Here is a 26,082-nt window from a genome sequence, read left to right as displayed (position 1 = left end):
TCTGCGACAGTTAAATACTAACTTGAGCACATAATCCTTAGATTCCTGTAACAACTGAGCGTGTAACTCGCGCCGCAGTTCTGGCATAACGATCTTTGTTAAGGCCAACGTCACCGCTTCCGCACGGAGGTCGTTCCACGCTTGTACAGTGGCCGCGAATTCGTCCTGTTTTATAATTATTTATGTAGTATCTTTAATTTTTAGAAATGTTTACTTGTTTATGTGAATTTTATTTTCACGTTTTTGACGAGTTATAGGAAAAAATTACTTTTTGATGGCACAATATATTTGAATGTGATAAAGGATAAGTTAACTCTGAACTGATTTTATATATAATATTTTGTTTTTTACCTTTTGATACAGCTGTTTCAATTCTTCCAAGTAATTGGAACTAGTATTGCCTTCAATATTTTCACTAATTCTGATCTCCAATAATTTATCCTCTGCAGCCATACTTAGTTTCAAAAATTGATCTCCAGTCAAGTCTCTAACTGGTTTATTTTTAAGATATTTCAAACTGCAAAATAACAATAATTTGGTTAATTAAAACTGGTAGCGCAATATTAAAACAGAAAGGGCCGTGAACAATTTCAAAATTTGATATTCCTCAATTTCAATTTTTTTTTATATTGAACAAGATTTATAATACATTGTAATGAGGGATTCAAGCATGGAAACCCGTTGAGCATAGAGATCACAATAATAACAACTAACAATGACAGTGGCACCCAACAAGACATGAATTTGTATTTGTAAAATATTGTAGTACCTAAATGATTTTGAAAAAATATGTGGTTCTTATGCCATGGATAGGTTTATCATGAACTGTTTTTTTTTGCCCAACATTTAGAGAAAATTACATGTTCCCAATATCGCCCACCTGCAGCATCCATGCGTCTCGTCAATCATCTTGAGCCCCTTGGCGGTGGGTCGCACGGTGAGCGTGGCCCGCTCGCGCAGCGCGTCCCGCAGCGTGGCGCGCAGCAGCGGCTCGCGCGCCAGCTGCACGCCGCACATGTACACCGCGCGCCTCACTGCTTCCGCGGCGGACCCGTCGGGGCCCGTCTGAGGAAACACGTCATACGGTCATACATACGGTCAACAAACACGGCTTCTTGTACTCCCCCGCTGCAACCATGTTCGACTAGTTGCAAGTATTCCAATCACAATACAACGCACCAATCACATTATACGTGACGAAACGGAACTCAATACGCACAAATACGCACGCACGGAAGCATGCGCGCACATACACACGTACGCATACACGCACGTATACATTCACACACTCATGCCTTTTTCTACAAAATACACTTGCATGTCGAGACGCTATATCAGACGAAATGACGACGAGTACAAATTTTTGAAAGAAAATAAGACCATTATAATTTTGACAGAAATAAGAAAATACAAAACATAACAATTTACAGATATTAAAATATCATGACATCAATAACTCACATATTCCTGCGCGGCGTCGAGCGGCGGCACGGGCGGCTGCTCCACCTCGTGCCGCTGGTAGTTGTCGCGCACGTTCTCCGCGAACTGCTCCGCCGACAGACCGAACTTGCGCACCAGCGGCTCTGTGAAACCACCCACCATGTATAATGCATTGAGTTACTATGTACTACGTACTAGAGAGGCCATCGCTACTACACTTTTTCTAACACGAGTTAGAGTCAATCGTCTCAAACCATTTGTTTTTTGTTACATTGATTGGTTTTAATTGATAAATTTATTCATATTTTTTTAATAAGATAAACAACATGGTGATAAGGCCGCCTTCTGTGCTGGACTAGTTTTAAGTTTTAATTTTAAGAATTTATTTGTATGCCAGCACAATAAAGTGTTAATAAATAAATAAATAATAACATGTACTGACGCTGAATCGAGGAACTTTCTCCTTCCCTTTCCCACAAACCTTCACGGACATTTCAACAGACATTTATTTACACTAATATCTATTGAGGATATTCCCGACGGTTTATGTTAATTAATATCAAGCGAAAGCAATATTTGTGTAATTATGTACAATTAAATGAATGTGTGTTTATTGTAGTGTGCATAAATTAAATGTGTTAATAATTTTTCTTGAAAAACTCAATAAGATACCTTTTATCACACAAAATATTCGTTATTTTCTTGCACTCGCTACCAACCTACTCATCTATACAAAAAAAAAAGACGGGTTGCACTCCGGCAGTGCCGGCAGAAGTGAAACTTGATTATTAACGTTGAGCATGTTTGATATCCATCCGTCTTACGCTTTTTCGATCAGGTCACGTGTCCTGACGCGAGTTTAAGATTTTATACCCAACGCCGCTAAAGAAGTTTTCACTTCAATAATCCACATCCACTAACCGAGGCCCGCCTTCCTGCACAGCTCGTACGGGCCGGATCGCACCGCGTACTTCACCTCCGTCGTCTCCTCCTCATCGGGGAGTGCTGCTTCTACTGCTGCGGCTGCTTCATCTGGATCCTCACCGTTCTTCTCGGCTTCTTCGCGCGCTTGTTTCCTGAGAGATGAGTAATTATATAATTTATAACTAGTATGAAACTTAACAAATTATGTACCTAATAAAAGATCCTCAAGAACCTTTAATAAAACTTTCCATTGAATCGTGGAATCACAATAAAATCGGTGCAGTCGTGTTTTATTTTATTACGAACAGATGGATAGACGCGGCGGATATTTTTTTAACGTGATAACGTTTTTAAAATCGTTTTAGTCGGGTGACATGTTCAGAAACTTGTGTCACACCAAAACCTCACGAGCGCGATCGCAGGTATAACGAGAGAGAGACGGACCGATCTCCCGTCTCATCTCGAGCGCTGCCACTGCATTATGTTATCACGTAAACATCTCGATCGTAAACCTACTTTACAAACAACCATTTTTTTTTTATAACATTGCGAACAGATAGGAAGAAAACAATGCAAACAGATGCCACAGGGAAATTCTTTTGATAATAATATGTGATGACATTTGTAATGTAGAACCAAAACTGAACTCTCCCAATTGATAACAAAATATAAGGTAAGCAAAAGCTAATTCGTAGTTGTACATGATTACAATTCAATCGTTGATCCAACTATCTAATCTTAATAAACTATAAACTTACTTCTTCTCCTCAATTTGTCTCTTCTTCTCTTTCGCACGTTGAACTTTCTGCATCTCGGGCAGGTCGTGCGAATAGTACAACAGGAAGTGTGTGTGCACGTCGCGCAGTTCCTCTGGTGTTTGCACGTTTTTCAGTCTAGGAAAAGATTTAAATGAAGGGAACTTATTTTTTTTTTTTTTTTTTTTTTTTTTTTATTAAATAAGGTTGCTAATTAAAATAGCACCTTATACAAATTACAATCTAGCCTACAAGACTAATAAGTAATTTTATGTTAACCTAAATTTCTAAATAACTTATTCTAAGAGAGTGTCCATTGTCACTTGCTTAGTGTCTGTTAAGGGGAAGTAAGTCACTTTGCTCGTGTGCTTTGGTATACAGATAATTGTCACTGTTCACTTTTCACTTATCACTACACTAACTCAAAAGGTTTAGTCCTTTTTAGTCTTTGCACTAGGTCCGTGGTATCAAGGAGCTGGATAGCCTCAACATTCACGTGATGATGAAGTCGATGTTGATGAGCTTCTGCATGTTTTTGAACAATTTTGTCCACGGTGTCCACTTTTAGGTCACGGTGGAGGTCACCATTACGGATGTACCAGAGGGCATTTACAATGTCTCTCAGTACTTTATTTTGGAAACGTTGTATTATGTTAATGTTGCTTTTTTTGGTACAGCCCCACAGCTGAATACCATACGTCCATACTGGCATGAGGACTTGTTTGTATATGAGAAGCTTATTATGTATCGACAACTGGGAGTATCTTCCAAGAAGCCAATACAATTTCTTATAGCGCAAGCCTAATTCTTCTCGCTTCTTCTTGACGTGAGCCTTCCAGCGTAGCTTAGCAATAAGCGTCATACCAAGGTATTTCGCCGTGTTAGCATAAGGTATTTGTTGGCCATTAAGGAGTATCGGGACAATCTGTGTTCCGCCATTTCCGAGTCCATTCATAGACCTGGTTCACAGCTTCTTGGACTTTATCTCCTGCTTCCTGGTAAGTGATGCCTGTGGCCATGATAGCAGTGTCGTCAGCAAATGTTGCAGTAATGTTTTTTTCTAATACTGGGATGTCACACGTGTACAAAAGGTATAGGATGGGACCTAAAACACTTCCTTGTGGCACACCAGCTCGTATATCCTTGAGGTCCGAGAAGGCATCGTCTTGTCGAACTCTAAAGACTCGATTGGTTATATACGATTCTAAGATATCTGAAATTTGTTTTGGTAGCATTGTTCTTATTTTATGAATGAGACCTTTGTGCCAAACCTTATCAAAAGCCTGTGCGACATCTAAAAACACTGCTGAACAGACTTTCTTTTCTTCAAACGCTTTTTCGATGACATTTGTTAATCTGTGAACTTGATCTATTGTGGAGTGTTTCTTCCTAAATCCAAATTGGTGTTCTGGAATTATTTTCTTCTCATCAAGTATTGGCATGATCCGTTTAAGTAACAGTTTTTCAAAAAGTTTTGATACTATTGGTAGCAACGAGATCGGTCGATATGATGTTACATCGTTTGGCGGTTTTCCTGGCTTTAATATCATAATAACTTCAGCAACTTTCCACAAATTAGGCACATATTTCAACCTAAATGCAGCGTTAAAGAGTGTTGTTAATTTGATTATAGCTTTGCGAGGCAAATTATGCATTATTTCGCCTGTGATTAAGTCAAACCCCGGAGATTTTTTTGGGTTAATACTAAACTTAATTTCGTTGGAGATTTCTTTGGGTGTTACAGACTTTATTTGTAATTCTTCATTAAGGTTTTGATCTTCAGGTAGTTCATTTGCGTCATCATCATATGGCTTAAAGATATTTTCCAGATGTTGCGCAAATCTTTTAGCTTTTTGTTCATTGTGGATAGCCCATTTTCCATTTTCTTCCTTAATTGGTGGAATATGCAGAACGGGTCTATTCATATGTTTCGTAGCTTTCCAGAGTGAGTAGTCTGTGCAGCGATCGTTAGTCAGTTTTTTGAGATATGACGTCATATTAGCGTCATTTAGTTTTTGTATCTCTATTTGTAGCTGTTTTGTGAGATTATTTAGTAGCTTTTTATCACCAGGAAAACGAGTTTGGTGCCACCGGTTTCTCTGTTTTCTCTTTTCACGTAAAAGTTCGATAATGTTCTTCGGGTAGACTGCTCCTCTGTGACAAGGGTGACTATCTGGTGTGTTTCTCCATGCTGCTTGTTGTATGTCTACCATAAATTTTTCGACTTCAATGTCAAGTTGTTCTGGATTTTTTAATGGTATATTAAGTTTTATATGTGTGTCCAAGTCGATTCTAAAACTGTTCCAGTCTGTTTTCTTATTTACTAATCTTAGGTTATTATTCTTATTTATAATATTTATACATAATTTAAGAATTATGGGCGAGTGGTCTGAACTCATATCGTTCATACTCTTTATATCTAAATAGTTAGATGATATATTTTTATATATAAAGAAATCCAATAGGTCGGGTATTTTGTTTGGATCTGTAGGCCAATAGGTGGGTATGCCCGTAGATGCAAAGTTACAGTTCATATATTTCATGGCACTTAGAAGTTCTTTGCCTTTAGGTGTAATCAACCTGGAGCCCCAATGGGTATGTTTGGCGTTAAAGTCACCACCAACAATAAATCTGTCGCCAAAACTCTTGAGAAGGCTAACGTATTTCTCTTTATTAAAAGATTCTCTCGGTGGGAAATACAAGGCTGATATAGATACAGGACCACGTTTGGTTTCAACGCATACTGTTACGGCCTGTACTTCTTGTTCTTCGATTTTACTTATTTCATAGTGCTTCAACTTTTCTTTTATTATCACTGCACTTCCACCTCTAGCTGTATTATTTGGGTGAAGTGCAAGATATACTTTGTAACCTTTAAATTTAATGTATGATTGTTTGGTGAAGTGTGTTTCCGATACTAAGCACACGTCAATATTTTCTATTTCAAGGACAATTTGTAATTCATTGTGGTGTTTAAGAAGCCCATTGGCATTCCATTCCATTATGCTAAGTATTTGAGTCATTTTTTGGCAGTAGATGTAGCATTTCTATTGCTACTTTCCAGTTTCCTTAGTCTCTCGTCAAATGTGGACATAAGGCTTAAAATTTGGTTGAGTTTTCCTTCAACGCTGTCTTTCATTTGATTGCTTCCTTTCGTCTGGTTACCACTCGCGATTTGTGCAAAAGTGATGTGCTTACTTACTTGCCTGCTTTCTTTCACAGCTGGAACCACTTTTGTATCTGCTGTTTTCCGCTGATTTGGGATATTTAGTTTTTTTGTCGCTTTATTTTTAAGCGTCTGCATTTCTTTTGCTACCATGCATCCTCTATAGTTCGCAGGATGTGGAGCGCCACAATGCACACACTTTGGCTTTTCTTCTGCTGGTTTTTTACAATCTTTAGTTAGATGTTTACCAGTGCACTTTACACATCTTGGATCCTTGGAGCAATATTTTTGGGTGTGCCCGTAGGCTTGACATCTTTTACACTGAGGAACTAATTTAGAGGTTTTCAAGGGATGGATTTCCACCCTGCATCCTAATATAGACGTTATCTCATAGATTTTGTTTATTTCCTCTCCGTTATTAAAGGTAAGCATGAACATATTGAGAGGTGTCTTGTCCTTCCACCTCAGCTTGTTTACTGCCTCCTCAACTTTGAAGCCTTTTCTTTTCAGGTCTTCTACAATTCTATCTGGGTTGCATGTATGGTGCAATTTCTTAGCTATAACTCGTATTGGTCTTAATTGTTTGTTTTCATAGGAATGCCAATGAAAGCCATCGGCAGTCAAAAACTCTGTGATGGTCCGATATACTGTTTCATTTTCAGTATTAATTTTTACGGTTTCTCCGTGCATAATTTTAATTGTAAAGCCGCCCCCTGGCGACTTTTCTAAGAGGAGATCAAAGAACGATTGGTAGTTCCTGATGTCATCTACTATTATAGGTGGAGGAAGTGGCACCTTTTTGGGTTTTACTTTCTCCTTACTTTCCTCATTTCGCTCTTCTTTATCGGAGATATGAGTGGGTGAAGTGTTCAATTTGCGTTTTTTCCTGCTCTTGGTTCTAATCCACTCCGTTTCTTTGGCAAGTTCTTCTTCATCAGTGCTGTATTCTACATGGGAAGAACACTTCTTTTCAATTTCTTTTTTCTCTGGAATTTCCGTTTCCACTGGAGTCAAAGAGTTCAATTTTGGTTGAAGAAGTTTTACTTGTTCTTCCAGATGCCTTACGTGGGTTTGAAGATTTTCACGTACATTTTTCTCTTCGGAATAGTACTTGTACAACAGATGTTCAGTTTCAGTTCTTATTTTATTATTATTTATTTTAGCGAACGAATCTTACTTCGCCTTAACAATTGTTTTTGCTATCGGAGCGCAATAACTAGGTCATTGCGGCCGGCCGCAGCGACGGCGTTGTTGTGATGTGTTAGCACTTTTTAGTAGCTCGAGCGAGACGTCTACTCTCAGCAAGATCAAACAAACACTGAGGGAACTTATGCTTTTATTTAAAGTACGAAAATGATATATAAAAATATAGAAATAAGGGTACGAAATTTAAAAAATACTTTTTTTATTAAAATGTCTTTATTTCACAGTCATCTGGTTGAATCTGCTATTTGATTGAATGACTAGCGCCTTCATTGAATGACGACATTAAATTGAATGACTAAAAGACAACTTGTCAAGTTGTTTAATGTAATGATCAACGTCTCAACTGTCATTTAGCATAGTCATTGGTTTGAATACGCTAAGGGTTAGGCTAGGTTCGTGTTTGTGAACTACACAAAACTTGTGTTTCTATTTACATTTCATTTTTTATCATGATATCTACAAAACGGGGTACGATGGGATTGTCATCGTCCTTTAGGACAAAAATCCCTTAATAAAAAAGATATAAAAAAAAAATCTACAAAACAACCTTTAAAATGCCTTATCATCTCACTATTAACCCAACTATTTTCAAATCTACTACACACCTTTCAATATCTTCATCCTTAATAAGCCTCATGGTGTCTGGTATGGGCGCATCTGGATCCGCCATAACTTTATCGAGCTGAAACTCTCTCATGTTCTCCAATAATTTTAGCAGATTCTCCTTGCGCTGTTTCAGTTGACACCACTGGGATACCACACATAATATTAAAAATTACATTTTTTTTATGTGGAAATAATTTCAGTGAACTAAATTGATAAAATGTTAAGTTTTAATGTTTTTATAAGAAACTAAAGATTTTTTTATCCTCCTTGTATCTCGTACTTCAAGGAATAATATAAAAAAAGAATTAACAAAATCGGTTCAAACGTTCTTAAGTTTTGCGCTTACCACACTTTTAGCGATTCATTTTTATTATATAGAAGAAATAGTATTACATTAAACATTTGACAATAGAATAAAAAGATATCATACCTTAGCATCATATTTATACACCTTCCACAGATCATTAATGCTCAACTCTGGTTGAACATACTCCTTTCTATAAAACGCTATGAACGGTACTTCCAATGTCTGGTTTCGCATGAAGTCCAACGCTTGACGAATCTTCACTACAGTACTTGAACCTCTGCAAAAAATAAATCAATGAAATTAGGTACTTACAAATAATGTTTCTTACCGATTTATATGAAAATACGTTTAGAATACTACAATATAGATTTCAGTAGAAATGTTCAAATACTTATTTATTTAAACTTTTACATGTGCGTATTGCTAATAAATTTTCTTGTACTATTTATACGAAAGATAGCTTCTAATGAAAACAATCGTCAAGAAACACGCTAGAAAAACTACCTAATAGTCGACTTAATACCATAAAATTTCATTAATAGTATTAATAACTCATACCCCGGAATCACAGACACAATAGAAAATCTATTGTGTCGTGGACCGATCAGGCCGTTCGGGGCTCAATGGGTTAAGTATTCTTACTACCAAAACATATTAATACATTAAATAATCTCACATACCGTCTCGACCTATCCCTGGCCTCTTGCGCATCCGCTTTCGACACAGGCGGTTTCAAGAACGCCTGCTTATAAATCCATTCGGCTTCATCCTCCAACTCTGTGCTACCTTCCTCCACCGCTGTTATTGGGACATCACGTATTTGCATACGCTCAGGGACGTCTGTTTTACGAATCTAAAGATGTAAAGAAAAATTTACTATACATGTTTTGGGGAAATAATCAAACAATTCCGTTTAAAAAAATGTTGTGTGGTTTTATGAAACCACGGTAAAAGTGGAACTTTCCGAACACTGCTTTATACCTACTCGGCAGCCGACCGTCACGCGGCATGCGCTACACAGACCAAAAAGTTTGAAACTGCAGATTGACTTAAAAGATCTCATCAGAATTATATTCTATAGCTAATATTAATTAGACAAATTATTTCTTTTTGACTGTATAGCAAAAATATAAGAAAGCATTTAAAAATAAATACTTATAAAGTATTCACAAACCTCATTATCCAAATCAGTGAAATGACTCCTCTTCAATTCACTCGGCTCATAAATCTCAAATATAGACTTCTTGCTTGGCCGTTTTGGTTTTCCCTTTTTAGTTCTACGTCTTTCACCTTAAAATAATTTATTAATTTAGATTTAAACACACACTAAATCGTACAAAAATATCATAAACTAGCTATGCCTGCGGTTGTAAACCCGCATTTCTTTGCTATTGATCTTAGCGTGATGATATTATAACCCATATTTTTTTCAAATTGGACCCGTACATAGTCCCTTAAATTAGTGCTTTCAAGCAAAAATACATACAATCTATTTAGATTATGATATGAGTATAGATATAAAATCTATTTAAAAAAACAATTAACAATTCCCAGTTTCTGTAAATGTTTGCAAAAATGAAATCATAAAAGTTAAACTTTACTACAGACATATTTAAATAAAGTTTTGTATTACAAAATTACAGTACTTACCGTCTTCTTCTTCATCTTCGATATATTCATCCAAATCTTCATCTTCCTCATCCTCATAATCCTCTTCACCATATTTTTCAAATTCGTCATAGTCAAAGTCCACTCCAAATATATCTTGACCCTCTTGCAGTGATCTAATAATAAAACATTGCTTTTTTTATGTTTAAATTTTAATTTATGTACATCCAATTACTAATAAACAGCTAAATACTTCATCATTTTTGTGGAAAAAATGCAGGCAGTTTTTTTTTAAAGAAATCCAATTGCCCAATTTATTGAGATGTATATCTTCAAATTTTTTATCAAAAGAGATCAGGTTTAAAACTACTGTTTAATAACTGGTAAAATTCTAAACAAAATATATCCTAATAAAACTCACGCATCAGTAAATATAGGCTTCCGTTTCTTCTTCCGTTCAGCAATAGGTCTACCATCATCATCAACAATGAAGTCATCAGCGTCTGACTCCATGTCCTCATTTTCATCATCATATTCCACCTCTCTTGGTGCGGCTGATTCTGAGCGGTTTTCATCCTCCTAGTAAAACATTCAAGGATATATAAAATATTGAAAACGAAAAAATCTATCAAATTATAAAAGAAACTTTTGTCCATATAATAGGTACCCTGTGTAAATCTCAAGTGTTTTATTGTCATCACTTATACTCATACGAAACATAAAAAGATGAATTTAAAAAGAAAAATAATATATCTGAGTTTATTGACCTATCTAACAAAAAGTCATTCATAACAAGTGATTCATCACTTTAAAGCTTCACATGTTGAAGAGTTTATTACCTTTATAACTTCTTTTTTGACTTTTTCATTTTATTAAATGTAAAATTAACATCAAGAATTTCATGTTGTATGTTTTTCTTGGATTTGTTTTGGCTTACTTTAACATAACAATGTTTGTCAACTACATAAAAAAAACTTCTAATAATAATTATACAATTATAAATAAATTAACATTATCAGTCAAATACATACCTCATCTGATCCTCCAACAAAGAGTTTTTCAGCAATAACTTCTCTCTCCAAATCAGGGTCATCTGCACCCTCATTGTCACTGTCATCATCTTCTAGACGTCTGAGACGTTTGAATTTATTCTACAAAAAATGCAAATAAATAAATATAATGGTGTCAATTTTGTGTAAAAAATAAACATTTTCAGTATATCATTAGTTCTCAATAAAACGGACTATAAATATATGAGAGTTATTTTATTCTAAAACATTCCTTATATGGGATCATTGATATCTTTCTATAGTTGAACATACTAACCACAAACAAGACAAGGTTATGTAAGCTCTAAAATATCAACTAACAAATAAATTAAACATAAGTTAACAATGAATTAATGTTTAGAATTATGAAATAGATTTATTTAGCCACAAATAACCAAAAGGAAACATTTCAATAATATTGATACATTGTACCAAAAAGCAAGTATCTCCAAGGGGAAAAAGATATAGAAAATTATATAATAAATATAATATAACAATACAAGAAACATAATTTACTTACTCTAGCAACTTTCACACCCAAATTTTCTTCAATTAAATCATAATCTTCATCTTCAAGTCTATCATCTAATTCATCATCACTTTTCTTTCTTTTCTTAGGCCCTACACTTGCATCTGAGTCTTCACCATCACTGCCTGACTCTTCAATTGGAGCATCATCTATAAGATCCTTGAGTTCCTCTCTGAGACGCTCTTCATCATCTAAAATAATATAAATTTTAAACATGGTAATCTAACCTGTCTAATTTATTAATAAGTATTAAAATTTTATGAAATTAACTAAAGAATACCACAAATTTTATAAGCTCACCTTATTTTTTCAGTTTTTAAATCATCAGTAACAAAAAAGGATCAAAATAAGTTATTAAAAAGAAGTAAGTTACTCTGACCTACATTTTTATTATAAAACCACTTGACACTTATAAGTATGAGAAAGACATTGTAAGTAAGGCAGTGGAATAAATATAAAACATTCATTTTCTTAGTAAAATTAAAAAAAATAACCTTAAAAGGAAGAAAATGCCAAGTCTTCAAGAATATCACCTATCTATGCAGGTTTTAACAACAATATTTAATTCGTAATCTATGTGTTGTGATGAATGACGAAAACTAGTACAAATATTACATTAAAAATTGCAAGAAGTCCTTGTGAATCCAAGCAACGTTTACACGTTAACGGGTCTTAATTATTGGGTACAAACCTTCTTCTTCTTCGTCTTCGTCGTCACTTTGTACTGCAGCTTTACGCTTTGGCTTTTTGCGTTCGGCTGGTTGTTCATCCTCAGAATCCAACTATAATATTAAAAGGCATATCGTGAATTTAGAATAGAGAGACACTCGGAAATTCATGCAAAAACATAGCGTAATCTAAAAGTTTCACTAACCTCGCTCTCCTCTGCCTCGGATTCTAGGAAATCGGCCATGTTCACTTACAGACTTGTGGTTTCCTTTATTAAAAATACACTTAAATCTAAATTATAAATAAATTCATTAATGTGGAAAGAAACTTTTACGAAGAACAAGACATTATAACAATTTGCAAATAAAAATCATTACAAATCACAAACCATAAACTAAAGAGGACTCGAAATATCAATACAGATTGATAATATTTTATTCATAGATAATAATTTCAAATAATGTTTTATATGTGTTTACAACATTTAACTGTAAAAACTCACATTTTCTTCTTAAAAATAATAAAATCTGTTCAACAAAAATTATAAGAAATAAGAATCAGTTCACTTATTTTGCAAGAAAGTCCTAAAAAATTGGAGACGACATGATACACCCCGTTTTCCAATTACAGCACTAGAGCGCATTATGCGGCATAATGCATAACGTTGAATGTTCCAACTACAGCAACGCTTCGCACAATCGAGCACTAGAAAAAGTAATGCGCGTGAATTGATGCGTGCAATCGATTTAATCGTTAGTAATTATTAATTGTTGGAAAAAATTTTAAAGCTTTTGTTTCATTGTAGTTTTTTTGGAATAATCAAAGTTAATTCAAATTGTGTTAAAAAAATAAATATAAGTATGGATGAAGTTACAAACATTGAAAAAAATGTTAATAAAATAATCAAAATCCAAATTACTTAAAATAACCGTAAATATTTTTCAACCAATTATTATGTATACCACTTTATTTACACATTAATGAGGTTATGAATATTTTTTTTTCAACACTGAACTTAGCGCAACCTGCTGGTGCGTTTCATGTTCCAATTAAGCATCAGCATAATTCGGCATTGTGCGGCACTGAGTCGCATTATGCTTTGTAATTGGAAAACGGGGATTATCTCTTTTATTTATTTTATCTGTTGTGCCAGTCTGACATGATCTATGAGCTATGACGTCGTAGAGGATTAAAAAAAATCAAAAGTTATAACAAAATATTTTTAAGAAAAATTACGATTTTTTGTTTTGAAAATACGTGTTTGTGTGCCTACCCATAATAATCTTAAAAAAATAATAGATAAATCGTAGTTATACTTGCAATTTGGAGTTCGTTGTCCACTATTTATTTTTAATAATTCATGTCTATCAAGTAAATAAGACGGGTCATCTTGAAGTTGGAATCCAAGTAAAACTTTGTGTTTGTTTACTTCATAATATGAATTAAATTTTTATTAAACGCAATGGCTCCAATAGTAAAAAATATAATACACGCAGGACAGAAATATATTCCTATAGTTGATGGTAGTAAGGTACGTTTATTTACTTATGTACTTATAACTTAAGTTAAAATTATAGCCATCTTCTACAGTCATGACTTACTTATTACTCTAGTAATTGAAACATTGCAAACCTGACTCATATGAATATTTTTTCAAACATCAATATATAGAAATATTGTGCCTCTCAATGAAGTTTATAAATTATGTTTTATTTTAGGCACATTTCCATTTTCAAACATGGAAGCTGGGTCCTGAGAGGACTCTAATTGATGATAGTAGAAAGATTGGGAAAAAAGAGCCAATGATGCTTGTAATTGGTCACAAATTCAAGTTAGAAGTATGGGAAAGTATCATCAAGATGATGGCTGTTGGAGAAGTTGCAAGTTTTACTGTTCAAAAAGAGGTAAATAAATTTAAAAATCTATTACTGAAATTGTTTACTGTTTTGTCATTATTTATTTATTTAACATACTTTGTAGTTTGTACATTAATCCATTGACCACCGAGCGGCCCGATCGGGCCGAGACACAATAGATTTTCTATTGTGTCTGTGATCCGAGGACTGACGGATTAATTCATACAAAATAAATTTTAAATCTTATAGTAATGCAGAAAATATTCTGAAAGAAATATACTTATTGCAATATAAATCAAACAATCAACATATAAAATTACTTAAATTTCCTTGCAACAATTCTTATTAATATATCATTCATTATTTTATTGTAGAGTTAAAACATATAATTGTGTTGAACAGCTTGTTTACAGCTATCCATTTGTCTCGAAAACATTAAGAGAACTGGGACAAGACCAGCATAAAATAAAACATAGTTGCACAATGACATTGCACACTGAAGGTATTGGTTACCAAGATCTCGATGATCTGATCAGCAATCCTTGTGATTTGGAGTTCATTATTGGTAGGTGCCATGAATCAATTGTAAATATTCTATGAAATTTATTAACAAGATTAATATTGAACAGACTTTTTATACCGAATTTATTCAATCTGAAATCATTAAGATCACATTTGGCTATTTTAGAACTGTTAAAAGTGGAAACGTCAGATCAATATGAAAAAGAGTTATGGCAACTCAACATAGAGGAAAGGCTCAAACTTATTCCAGAACTAAAGGAAAAAGGCAACAAGTTGTATGCTGAAAAACAATATAATGATGCTGAAGATGCTTACAGACAGGCATTGGGTATTTTGGAACAGTTAATGATAAGGTGCTTTAATCTTTATTCTTTCCTTATAAAAAATCCTTACTTATATTATTAATATGTGTCTGTCTGTCTTTTTGTAATGTTAAAAAGAGGATATAGGATAGATGTTGAAAAGAGGATATAGGATAGATTCTATCCCAGAAATCCCATACTATGTGGGTTTTCTTTTTCATATGCCGGTAAAGCCATTGACAGAAAGCTAGTCATCTATATTATGTTACATAACAAGAACTAAATAATATTTTTTTTTATATGACTATGCTATAATACTTCAGGGTTAATATGAATAAAAAGACAGACTCATTGTAATACAGAATGTTTTATTAAAGGTCAAATTTAATAATTACAGGGAAAGGAAAAGTGATGAGGAATGGATTGCATTGAATAAGTTGAAACTTCCTATCCTATTGAACTATGCGCAATGCAAACTGCTCAAGGATGACTATTATTCTGTCATAGAACATTGCAGCACAGTACTTGAGTATGATAAAGGTAATGTATGCAACCTTTCAGCAATTATAAAATACAAATGTATGAATATTCATATGAGACAAATCCTATTTGAAGCTTAGAAATGTTAAAGTATGCTTTTAAATATTTGTACTAAAAATATTTTTGTTTACTAACAAAAGTTCCATAATCACGCATTGAAATATGTTATCTAGAACTTGTCAGTTTGCGAAACAGTTAACTTAATTATTAAAACAAAATAAAATATTACAAAATACTAATTGCTCTTAAACATTGTGTTTGTTTTAGATAATGAAAAAGCATTATACCGGCGGGCCAGAGCTCATGTAGGTGCATGGAACCCAGATGAAGCTGAAGATGACTTTAAACATTTGAAAGCATTAAATCCATCATTAGCTGTCGCAATAGATAAAGAACTTGATAATATCAGATGGCTTCGTAAGGAAAAAGCAGAGCAGGAAAAAACAGCTATGAGAAAACTATTTAATCAACAAAATGAAGAAACAGTAACGCAAGAGTAAATATTCTTTGTGATATAGATAACTATAACATTATTATTATTTAGGATAGATATTATGCACAATGTAAATCTTGTAAAGAAGGATATGCTTATTATAAAATTATTAAGTAGATATCTATTACTGATTATTTTTAAGTATTTCAGCGTGTATCTTTACTTGGATCCAATCAAACCATGTACAAAATATTAGATAAAAATGTATGCTAATTTCCTTTATATCATTATGACTAATTAGTTGTTGATATGAAGACAGAATATCGAGGACTTAAATCAGTAGTTACTATTAATTTACATGGGCATTCCATCAGAGACAAATCAGCCTTGTCCTGCCACAAACTTTTCGATGCGCTGGCTATCTCCTACACATTCGCTGGGAACTTAGACTCAAGTATCAAAATTTATATCCTCACTCCCAACAACTCAGGCAGGGCCTCCCTTCTTTTATGAGACAAAAGCCCTTCTTCACGTACGCGTATGTAAACATGTAGGTACAGGACCTGCTTGGTAATTGTGTTTCTGGCTTATGAATTTGGCAAAACATTCACTATACTTTTCTTAATAAAAATATTATTGTTTTGTTATGTTTTGAAATGTAAGAAATTTATATTTGTTAACGAATCCAATGTATATTATTGAAAAGTAACTAAGTAAGTACGTATACAGGGTGTCCCACTGTTGGTATACTAAGCTCAAAGGAGGTTATAGTTTTGCATACACTGAGTAAAAAATAATTAAAAAATTCCAGATTTATTTTTTTTTCAAATAGATGAATTCTTAAAACTCTATGTGTACACCCATAACAAGCGAGCCGCCCAACTTTGCCACCAGCACGTGAGCTATCGTTTAAGATTATGTTTTCATAGATAAAATGCTCATATAAGAGAAGCGGTATATGCCGGCTGCGCGAAGCTAGAGAAGAAAACATGGATTTTCAGGAAAAATTTAGCAAAAAATTTTGGACGTAAGTAATTTTTTTTTTTAAGTATTTTTTACGTGATCAGTGTATGCAAAACTACAAGTTCCTTCGCGCTTAGTATACCAATAGTGGGACACCCTGTATATCTATGTCGGAATGAACTTAGGCCGGTCAATTTAGACATAAAAATTAATAAGTAAAAACAGTTCGACTAATCTTCCAACTTAGACTTAAATTTGTCCACAATAATGATACTTTTTTAAACACTTGTTTTTCAAAATTATGTTATGTTGCAAAATTCAAAGTCTCATGGTACTCATGGTCTTACCACAAAACAATCTACAACACAGTCTAACTTTAAACCAGGGATCTGTCACTTTAATAGTTGTTTATGTAAAATACGACAAAACCAGATTAAAGAGAAACCCTGTCTAAAGTTTTTTTGTGGTAAGACCAAGGGTAAGACAGTGAAATTTTTATTCCAGTGTCAGAATGGATATGTCATGTATTTCGCCTTAGGTTCGCCTGCTACCTACCGATAGATTACAGTTTTCACGTGAAAGTGAACACGGAATATTCGTTCGCTATTTTAAGATTTTATCCATTTATGTTACCACAGGCGTAGAGCATTCGAATGTTAGATTACAAGGAAATGCTCGTCGCTCGAGGGAATTATGTAGTGTAATGTGTACACATTACTAGATAATTCCTTATCCGTATAAGAAAATGGTGATATATTTTTATTTAGAAGTTACAACTACATAAATAAGTAACATAATGAATTTTATGGAACTGTTATTGTTGTGGACTGTATAAGTTTGTTGGGTTCGTGGTCGAAATAAAACCCTTCCTTCGACATACATAAGTACATATATTTTCTCTTTACAATTACAATTCCTAATCACTATTACTTATTAACTACTTGTCTGTAATAAGCACTTGCTCGAACTGATCACTATTAGTACTTATTCGCTACTGGTCTGGAGTAAGCACTTGCTCGAACTGAACTCCATTTGAAAATTCGGGCTATTTATATGCGTCGCCGGCGGGGAGATTCAAAGCGGCGGCGGCATCCAAAAGGCGGCGAGACTCAAAGCGGCGGCGGCATCCAAAAGGCGGCGAGACTCAAAGCGGCGGCGGCATCCAAAAGCGGCGGCGGCTGTCTTGTATGTGCCGCCTAGGCCACGCCTCCTCCACGTGTAAACGCAATGCACGTGGCGTACTGAGTACAGCGCGATAGGCGAAACCGCGGTGCGCCTCGTCGAAACCGCGGTGCGCCTCTCTTCCACGTGCAGCGTTAATATTCCGCCCCATACACGTGGAGCCGCTGCGCGGGGAGCCCCGTTACCGCCTGCGTGTACTCGTCCTTTACAGTCCTCCCCCCGGCGTAGCTTGCGTAGCCTCCTTCATCACGACGAGCTTGCTGACGGGGCGTCTGAAGATCCCGCTCTTGGTCTTCACTTCGGCTACCCGCACAGCGTCGTCCGGCCCGGCGTGAACGCGCACCACGACCCCCATGGGCCATGTGTTGCGCGGCAAGACGTGGTCCACGATGATGACCACGTCACCTTCCTCGAGGCGTCGCGTGTCCTTTCGCGCCTCCCCCCGTGGCACGAGCGTCGGTAGGTACTCCTTGATCCATCTGCGCCAGAAGTGGTCGGCGAGCGCCTGGCTGGCGCGCCAGGTCCGTCGGTCTGCTTCGTCGCACGGCCCCGTCGTCGGCAGTCCCGTTGAGGAGCCCAACAGGAAGTGGTTGGGCGTGAGGGCTTCGGGGTCGTCTGGGCTCACGCTTACGTGAGTCAGCGGCCTCGCGTTCACCGCGAACTCCGCCTCGGTGAGCAGAGTCCGCAGCACCTCTTCTGGCGGCGCCTTCTCCCGTAGTGTCGCGCCGAGCGCGGTTTTCACCGACCGCACCAGCCGCTCCCATGCACCGCCTTGATGCGGCGCACCCGGCGGTATGTAGCGCCACTCCATCCGGTGGCGCAGCGCTTCTTCTTGTAGCGCCGGCGCCCACTCGTTGTACGCCTTCTTCAGTTCTTGATCGGCGCCCCTGAAGTTTGTACCGTTGTCTGAGTACATCAGACGAGGCCACCCTCTGCGAGCTGCCATCCTTCTCAGCGCCATGATGGCTGAGTCCGTTGACAGAGATGCGACGAGCTCCAGGTGCACGGCTCGCGATGTCAGGCATGTGAACAGCGCGCCCCATCTCTTCTCTCTTCTTCGTCCGATCTTGACCATCATTGGCCCGAAGTAGTCGACCCCGCAGTTGGTAAAGGGTCGATGGAACGGGTCGAGGCGAGCGCGCGGCAAGTCCCCTTTGGCTGGGACCTGCGGCATTGCTCGGCGTACTCGGCACAGCGCGCAGTTCTTCTCCACAGCGCGCACTGTAGGCCGCAGGTGGATGACCCAGTAGCGCTGTCTCAGGTCGTTGGTGACGCGCTCGCGGTTGGCGTGTCCGGCGGCACAATGTTCCTGTAACACTATTAGTCTGGTTATTCTGTGCCGGCCGTCGAGGATTACCGGCTTCTTCATTGTGTCGGGTGCCGTGGCTGCGTTTATGCGGCCCCTTACTCTCAGCACGCCGTCTTCCATTACCGGGTCCAATTTGTACAGTCTACTGGATCTGCTGATGGGGCGCGCGTCCTTGATTCGCTTTATGTCTTCTCCAAAGCTGTCGTTCTGTGCGCGCTGCACCAGCAGTCGTTCGGTTTGCTCCAGGTGGCGACATTCTAGTCTCGTCGCCGTGTGTCTGATGCGTATGTCGATGAATGCGAGCACCCTTGCTGTTGCTCCCACCAGTGTGCGGAATTTGGAGAAGCGCTCTGGATCCGGCAGCCATTCCATCTTCCGTGGCAGCTCGCTTACATGCAGTACATCAGCCTCGTCCGTTGTTTCTCGAAGTTCCTTCTCCGTGGGCCACTGGTTCTCCGTCTTTGTCAGGAATTCTGGACCCTGGAACCATCGATCATGTCCCGTGGTGAAACTTAGGCGGGTGGCGTCGTCGGCAACGTTTTCATGAGTCGGCAGCCACCGCCACTCTTCTCTTTGTGTTAGTTCTCCAATCTCACCGAGGCGATGCGCGACGAACGGCGTGTATCTCTTTGCATCGTTGCGCACCCAGTGCACCACCGTCGATGAGTCTGTCCAAAACCAAGTACGAGATATGTCATACCTGTGCTCTCTTCTTATCTGATCAGCGAGTCTGGCGCCGATCACCGCCGCCTGCAGCTCTAGGCGCGGGATTGTCTGCGCGCGCCGTGGTGCCACCTTCGCTTTCGCCGAGACGAGTTTCACTTGTACGCTGCCGTCCGTTCGCCGCATACGCCAGTACGCCACGGCTGCATACGCTTGTTCACTGGCGTCGCATAGCACGTGCAGCTCGATGTCTTCGACGTTGTCCGTTGCGTAGCATCGCGGCAAACGTAGCGCGCCGACCGCTTCCAGCTGCGCCAGCCAGCCCGAAAACTGCTCGCCCTCTTCTTCGGGTATTGGTTCGTCCCGTGGTGAAATCTGGAGGCGCCACAGGCTCTGCAATATGATTTTAGCACGGATGGTGAAATAACTTAAGAGGCCTAGTGGGTCATAAATTGACATTACCGCACTTAATGCTTCGCGCTTGGTCGGCGGGCGCTTGCGATCTCGCACCTCCACCGGTACCCTGTTCATCGCTGTGTTAAATCCTAGCGCGTCTTGCTCGGCGTCCCAAATTAGCCCGAGGATCTTCGGGGCTGGCTGCGCTCCTCCCAGCTGCGTTGGTGTGCTGGCGTGCAGTTCTCGTGGCACGTCCCTCAGCACGCTCCTGTCGCTGGCGTTCCATCCCCGTAGCTTGAAGCCTGCCGCCGCGTGCACCGTCCGTATTTCTTCGATTGCTTGTCTGGCTTCCTCCGCGTCGGCGTAGCTCACCACCAGATCGTCCATGTAGTGGCTCTTCGTTATCGCTTCCAACGCCATTGGATATTGTTCTGCGTGCTGCTGCGCATTATGATTACGGATGTAATGCGCCATAAACGGAGAGCTCGCTGCGCCGAATATCATGGACGTCATCTTGTAGTGCTGTGGCGGCGTGTCGCGTCGGCTCCCCCTCCATAAAAACTGCTGCGCTGGCTGGTCTTCGGGTCTTATTTTTACTTGTAGGAACATCTCCTCTATATCTGCCGTGACTGCCACTGCCTTTTCCCTGAATCGAAATAATATACCCGGCAGTGATAGTAGCAAGTCTGGGCCCTCAAGCAGTTCGTCATTTAAACAAGTCCCGTGGCTTTTGGCTGCCGCATCGAAAACCAATCGCTGCTTCCCTGGCTTGTTGGGATTGGTCACAGCGAAATGCGGCAGGTACCAGCACACGCTGCTCTCGCCTTCACTGCCGTCGCATGGAACCGCATACCTTTTCTCAAATAAGTTGTTCATCTGCTTGGTGTACTCGGCTGCGAATTCCGGCGCGGCGTCCATCTTGGCTTCAATCTTCAGAAGTCTCCGCAGCGCGGCATTGTAGCTCGGCGGCATGCGGACATTATCCCTCTTCCATGGCAGGCCGATTTCATACCCGCCCGGCGTCTTCTTCGTAGTCATCTCGACGATTGACGTTGCTCGTCGGTCGGCTTCACCTATGCGCGGTCTACTGGCTATGTTCAATGATTCTATCTTGAAGTGTTCTTCCACCAGGTTGTGTAGCCGTAGGTCCGCTTGCTGCTGTTCTCGGACGTGAAGCACGCAGTCCCTTTCGACGATCATTCGACGCGGCGTTGTCCCATGTATCACCCAGCCGAGATTTGTCTTGGAGGCGGCAGGTTCGTCGGCGCCGCCCGTCCGAAGTTCTCTTGTCACGATATGCTCCCAGTGGTCGGTACCCACCAGGACACCCGCGCGTGCTTGTTCGTAACATACCTCATGTTCCGGTATGTCGCGCAGGTGTCTGTACCGAAGCAGGGAACCCGGGATGGACTGCTGATGCAACTGTAGCTTCTTCATCGTGCGGGCGCGCAGGTCGTGTAGTGTCCCGTCGCTCTGCCCCCGCAGCTGCACAGTCACCAGTCGACTTCCTTCTTCAATCTGCTCCATGTTCGCCCCGTGGATGCGGAGCGGCGTGGCGGGACCTTCGGCGCCGATCTGTTGCGCCAGGTCCTCATCAATGAGGGTGATGGTGGAGCCCTCATCGAGCAGTGCGTGCGTCGATACCTCCCCCCGTGGGCCGACGACGGTGACTGGACACATCTTCAGCAGGACGGCGCGGGGCGGTGCGGTTGCGCGGTCAGCAACCGCCATGACGGTTTCTTCGGTCGACGCAGCAGGCTCTTCTCTTCTTACGTCGTGCAGTGATGAATGATGCGGGCGGCGGCACTGGTTCACGCCGCATGGTTTCGCTCGACAGTAGATGCGCCGATGTCTCTTCGTGGCGCACTTGAAGCAGGCGCCCTTTTTCCTCACCAGCGCCCACCGCTCATCCACCGACAGCTTGGCGTAGCGCGGGCAGGCAACCATGGTGTGGTCGCGCCCGCAGCACAGGCAGAAGTCTTCTTTCTTCTCTTCTTTCTTCTCTTCTTTCTTCTCTTCTTTCTTCTCTTCATCACCACTGCTGGAAACTATGGCGTATACTGCCGACTTCCTTCTTGGTGGAGCAGGTCGCACTGCCGCTGCTGCCGCTGCTGCCGTGGTGTCTCTGCGCGCTGGCGCAGTGCTGCTCGTCGGCGCGTATGTATAGCGGAGCGCCTGGTCCGCCTCTCTCATCAGGAAGCGGGACAGCACCACAATTTCCGGATCTGCCGTTCCTTCCTGTGAATATGCATAGTCGCACCATCTGGACCGCAGGTGCGGACTTAGTTTGTCCAATATCTCCCTTGCTAGCATAGGATTGTATAAATACCCTTTCCTATCTATGGTTTGAAGTATGCATACCACGTTCTGTACCTTCACGGCGAAGCTGTTGATGTCCTTGGCCGCTGCTCCAGGTCGCGGCAGCTTCTTCAGGTCCTCCATGGCCCTGTCGATAATTATCTCGGGCCTCCCGAAGCACTGCTCCAAGGTTTTCATGACTGCTTCAGGCGATGAAGCAGTGTGAAGCAGCGCTGCCACGGCGTCCCTTGCTTCCCCCTTCAGGCATGTACGCAGCCGCTGGATGTTTTCTGCGTCGGACACTTGGTACATGCTGCTTGTATCCCGGTAGGCTGCTCGGAACGGCAGCCACTCTTCGATCGCACCTGAAAATATAGGAAGGTCCGCGTGGCGCAGGCGCGGTCGCGCCATCTTCTCTAGGGACGCCGCCAGCTGCTCTATTCCTGTTCGTCTGGTCGGCGTCGGCGATCTTCCTCTTCTTTGTTCGGATCGCTGGTGTCTGTCATCCTTCGGCACAGGATGTGACTGGAGCCACTCGTCCACCTTGTTTCGTTCTTCTGTCGCGGTGACGATATCTTCCGGCAGGTCCTCGTCTTCCTGTATGGCGGACACCTCGAACTGTAAGCGTTTATTTATTAGTTCTTTCTCAATTTGTAGTTCTTTTCTCTGGATAGCGGCGAGTCGCTCTGCCGCTTCTAATTCCGCCGCCTTAATCCGCCGCGCCGTACTCGCCGACGACCGCACCGATCTAGCGGATCTCGCTGGCGAATGCCGTCGCGGTTGCGGCGGGATCTCCATTGTTTCTGTGGCTGACGTCAAGCGTGCGTCAGACGGCGATGCTAACGGGTCCAGCACCAGCCGCCGCATTCGTTCTTGCCGCACACGCTCTGTCTCCTGGCTCCGGTCTTCAACTTCCACAGGGTCACCCTGGCTGCGGGTTACCACCATGCCTAAAGAGGTGACGCACCGCAGGCTTATACTGGCAGACTCGTTCCGCTGACCAGCACCCCTGATTCCCGGCGCGTACCACTAGGTCACCACTGGCGGCCCGTGTCTGCCCGTAAAAAACCTTACGACTCACCTTATTGGACTAGTACCAACAGCGCGGCCCCGTCGGTAGGTACCTGACTCGCCTGGTGACGATCAAAAACACCAGCAGGCTAGTACCAACGTTACCGGTTTGCCGATATTCGTCCCTCGAAGGTGAGCTCGTTGCCGATGTGTACCTCTCTTCGGCAGGATCTGGTCTTCCACGTGCAGCGTTTCTTCCTTGAAGTATCCGGCGCTCGTTGGATCACACGTTGTTATCCGGCGATCGAAGGGTCACACGTTGTTATCCGGCGATCGAAGGACCACACGTTGTTGTGGACTGTATAAGTTTGTTGGGTTCGTGGTCGAAATAAAACCCTTCCTTCGACATACATAAGTACATATATTTTCTCTTTACAATTACAATTCCTAATCACTATTACTTATTAACTACTTGTCTGTAATAAGCACTTGCTCGAACTGATCACTATTAGTACTTATTCGCTACTGGTCTGGAGTAAGCACTTGCTCGAACTGAACTCCATTTGAAAATTCGGGCTATTTATATGCGTCGCCGGCGGGGAGATTCAAAGCGGCGGCGGCATCCAAAAGGCGGCGAGACTCAAAGCGGCGGCGGCATCCAAAAGGCGGCGAGACTCAAAGCGGCGGCGGCATCCAAAAGCGGCGGCGGCTGTCTTGTATGTGCCGCCTAGGCCACGCCTCCTCCACGTGTAAACGCAATGCACGTGGCGTACTGAGTACAGCGCGATAGGCGAAACCGCGGTGCGCCTCGTCGAAACCGCGGTGCGCCTCTCTTCCACGTGCAGCGTTAATATTCCGCCCCATACACGTGGAGCCGCTGCGCGGGGAGCCCCGTTACCGCCTGCGTGTACTCGTCCTTTACAGTCATGTTTATTTATATTTAAAAAATCTGTAGTTATATATATACATATATAACATTCCTCAAGGGAGTAACTATGATTTTAGCTTGTGTAATTATTGCTTTTTTTTTCTATTTTCTTGTCCATGTTCTAGGCCTCGCACAATTTTTTCTTTAAACCAGTTACCCGGAGACTAACGCTGAACCGTTTGATACTTTTCACGTACAGACGCTACTGTTTCTTTTCAACTAAATTTAAGTAGGTACTTAATAAATATATTAATGAAGAAATGTGTATATTTTTTTGCTTTCATTACGTTAAAAGTCATGCGCACCAGCAAAGTTATTAGGTCGGTTAGGCCGGTTACATAGCTTCACCGACCGTCAGTCGCGCTTGTATATGTATGGAAATTCATAAACCGTACAGTGCTAGACCGACCATAGGGCGAGGCCACAACACTGCGTTGCGGCGTCGCGTCGTAAAAATCTACGACGCCGCAGACTTAAAAATGTAGTATATTCACACGAATTATAAGCGCACCGCAAAAATAACATCGCACAGCAATGCGATGCGATGTCGCAACGCAAAAATTTCATCGGATACGACATCGAGCGAAAAGACGCTAACTAACGTTTCAGTTTCTAGTGAGACATGGATTTACATAGATTATATATTTACGATAGATCACGATAGATTTTTACGACGCGACGCCGCAACGCAGTGTTGTGGCCTCGCCCTTACGCACGCATATTTTGCTACGCACTGCGTACGAGGACCGTCAGTCGAGCGCGTCCGCGTGCGTAGCGTCGGTCGACTGACGCGCTATGGAAACAAATGAACGCGTTCAGTGCTGTACCGACCGGTGCACTGCGTACCAGTAAACTGACCATACTGAACAGGTCAGGGTCAGTTTACTGGTACGCAGAGCACTGAATGATACAAACTGACGGTCGGTCAATGCGTATCGTCAGAGCCAAAGGTACGCACTGACGGTCAGTGAAGCTCTGTAACCGGCCTTATTATTTAAAATATTATTTTTCTAGTGTTTTTGACCCTATCATATATGAGGTAGGTATCTGCTTAAAGTCTGCTTAACTTAGGCTTCCGAACCTCAACAGGAAAAAACGGAACCTATATCAAAAAAGCTATATATATTATCATATTGTTATCCGTCTCTTGTGCGTCTCTCTGTCTGACTGTCAAGACCCTTTTTCTCAGGAACACGTAGAGATATCAAGCTGAAATATATTGAATGCTCAAATATAAGGTCCCTTGAAGCTGTGAAAAAAATCAAACCAATATCTACAGCAGTTGTGAAGAGATAGACCGATAATTTTGTTTAAATTACGACATCATAATGAGTCTTAATAAGTCAACATTTTAAACCTTAGTTTTAAACATTTGAGTGGAGCTATAGAAGCATTATTTATTTATTTTTTTATTGCAAAC

The 26,082-nt window shown here is 40.5% G+C and overlaps 3 protein-coding genes across 3 annotated transcripts in view; 1 reads left to right on the top strand and 2 right to left on the bottom strand.

The window, feature by feature from the left end:
* The window catches only part of Spt6 (transcription elongation factor Spt6), a 31,050-nt gene extending 18,386 nt beyond the window's left edge, over window positions 1-12,664 (bottom strand). Inside the window, exons 1-16 of the mRNA XM_090109129.1 lie at window positions 12,465-12,664; window positions 12,282-12,372; window positions 11,582-11,781; window positions 11,044-11,163; window positions 10,434-10,591; window positions 10,055-10,188; window positions 9,579-9,694; window positions 9,085-9,257; window positions 8,528-8,681; window positions 8,097-8,239; window positions 3,123-3,257; window positions 2,362-2,516; window positions 1,462-1,583; window positions 881-1,065; window positions 352-517; window positions 23-165 (exon numbers count right to left, since the gene is read on the bottom strand). Coding sequence (XP_089965255.1) covers window positions 23-165; window positions 352-517; window positions 881-1,065; window positions 1,462-1,583; window positions 2,362-2,516; window positions 3,123-3,257; window positions 8,097-8,239; window positions 8,528-8,681; window positions 9,085-9,257; window positions 9,579-9,694; window positions 10,055-10,188; window positions 10,434-10,591; window positions 11,044-11,163; window positions 11,582-11,781; window positions 12,282-12,372; window positions 12,465-12,503 — 2,234 coding nt within the window. The 5' untranslated portion in view covers window positions 12,504-12,664. The remainder of the gene's footprint in view (window positions 1-22; window positions 166-351; window positions 518-880; window positions 1,066-1,461; window positions 1,584-2,361; window positions 2,517-3,122; window positions 3,258-8,096; window positions 8,240-8,527; window positions 8,682-9,084; window positions 9,258-9,578; window positions 9,695-10,054; window positions 10,189-10,433; window positions 10,592-11,043; window positions 11,164-11,581; window positions 11,782-12,281; window positions 12,373-12,464) is intronic.
* A 795-nt stretch (window positions 12,665-13,459) lies between these two features.
* Window positions 13,460-16,632, top strand: LOC149903564 (AH receptor-interacting protein). Its single transcript, XM_090108619.1, has 6 exons — window positions 13,460-13,790; window positions 13,978-14,163; window positions 14,518-14,680; window positions 14,804-14,990; window positions 15,337-15,479; window positions 15,747-16,632. The coding sequence occupies exons 1-6, from the start codon at window positions 13,722-13,724 to the stop codon at window positions 15,977-15,979; spliced, it is 981 nt and encodes a 326-aa protein (XP_089964745.1). The 5' UTR covers window positions 13,460-13,721; the 3' UTR covers window positions 15,980-16,632.
* Window positions 16,633-18,262: 1,630 nt separating this feature from the next.
* LOC149903563 (uncharacterized) lies at window positions 18,263-22,372 on the bottom strand. Its single transcript, XM_090108927.1, has one exon. The coding sequence runs from the start codon at window positions 22,370-22,372 to the stop codon at window positions 18,263-18,265; it is 4,110 nt and encodes a 1,369-aa protein (XP_089965053.1).
* Between the last annotated feature and the right edge of the window lie 3,710 nt (window positions 22,373-26,082).

Source organism: Colias eurytheme, chromosome 13 (genome assembly GCF_061535395.1).
Source record: "Colias eurytheme isolate Ceu_HAF_F1 chromosome 13, ilColEury1 Martin Lab GWU primary, whole genome shotgun sequence".
Lineage (NCBI taxonomy): Eukaryota > Metazoa > Arthropoda > Insecta > Lepidoptera > Pieridae > Colias > Colias eurytheme.
This window is presented reverse-complemented; position numbering and strand designations above follow the sequence as displayed.

Coding starts and splice junctions, on each gene's coding strand:
- LOC149903564 (XM_090108619.1), top strand. CDS start 13,722: ATGGCTCCAATAGTAAAAAATATAATACACGCAGGACAGAAATATATT. Junction 14,164..14,517: donor GTTTTACTGTTCAAAAAGAG/GTAAATAAATTT, acceptor TGTGTTGAACAG/CTTGTTTACAGCTATCCATT. Junction 15,480..15,746: donor AGTACTTGAGTATGATAAAG/GTAATGTATGCA, acceptor TGTTTGTTTTAG/ATAATGAAAAAGCATTATAC.
- LOC149903563 (XM_090108927.1), bottom strand. CDS start 22,372: ATGGTTGCCTGCCCGCGCTACGCCAAGCTGTCGGTGGATGAGCGGTGG.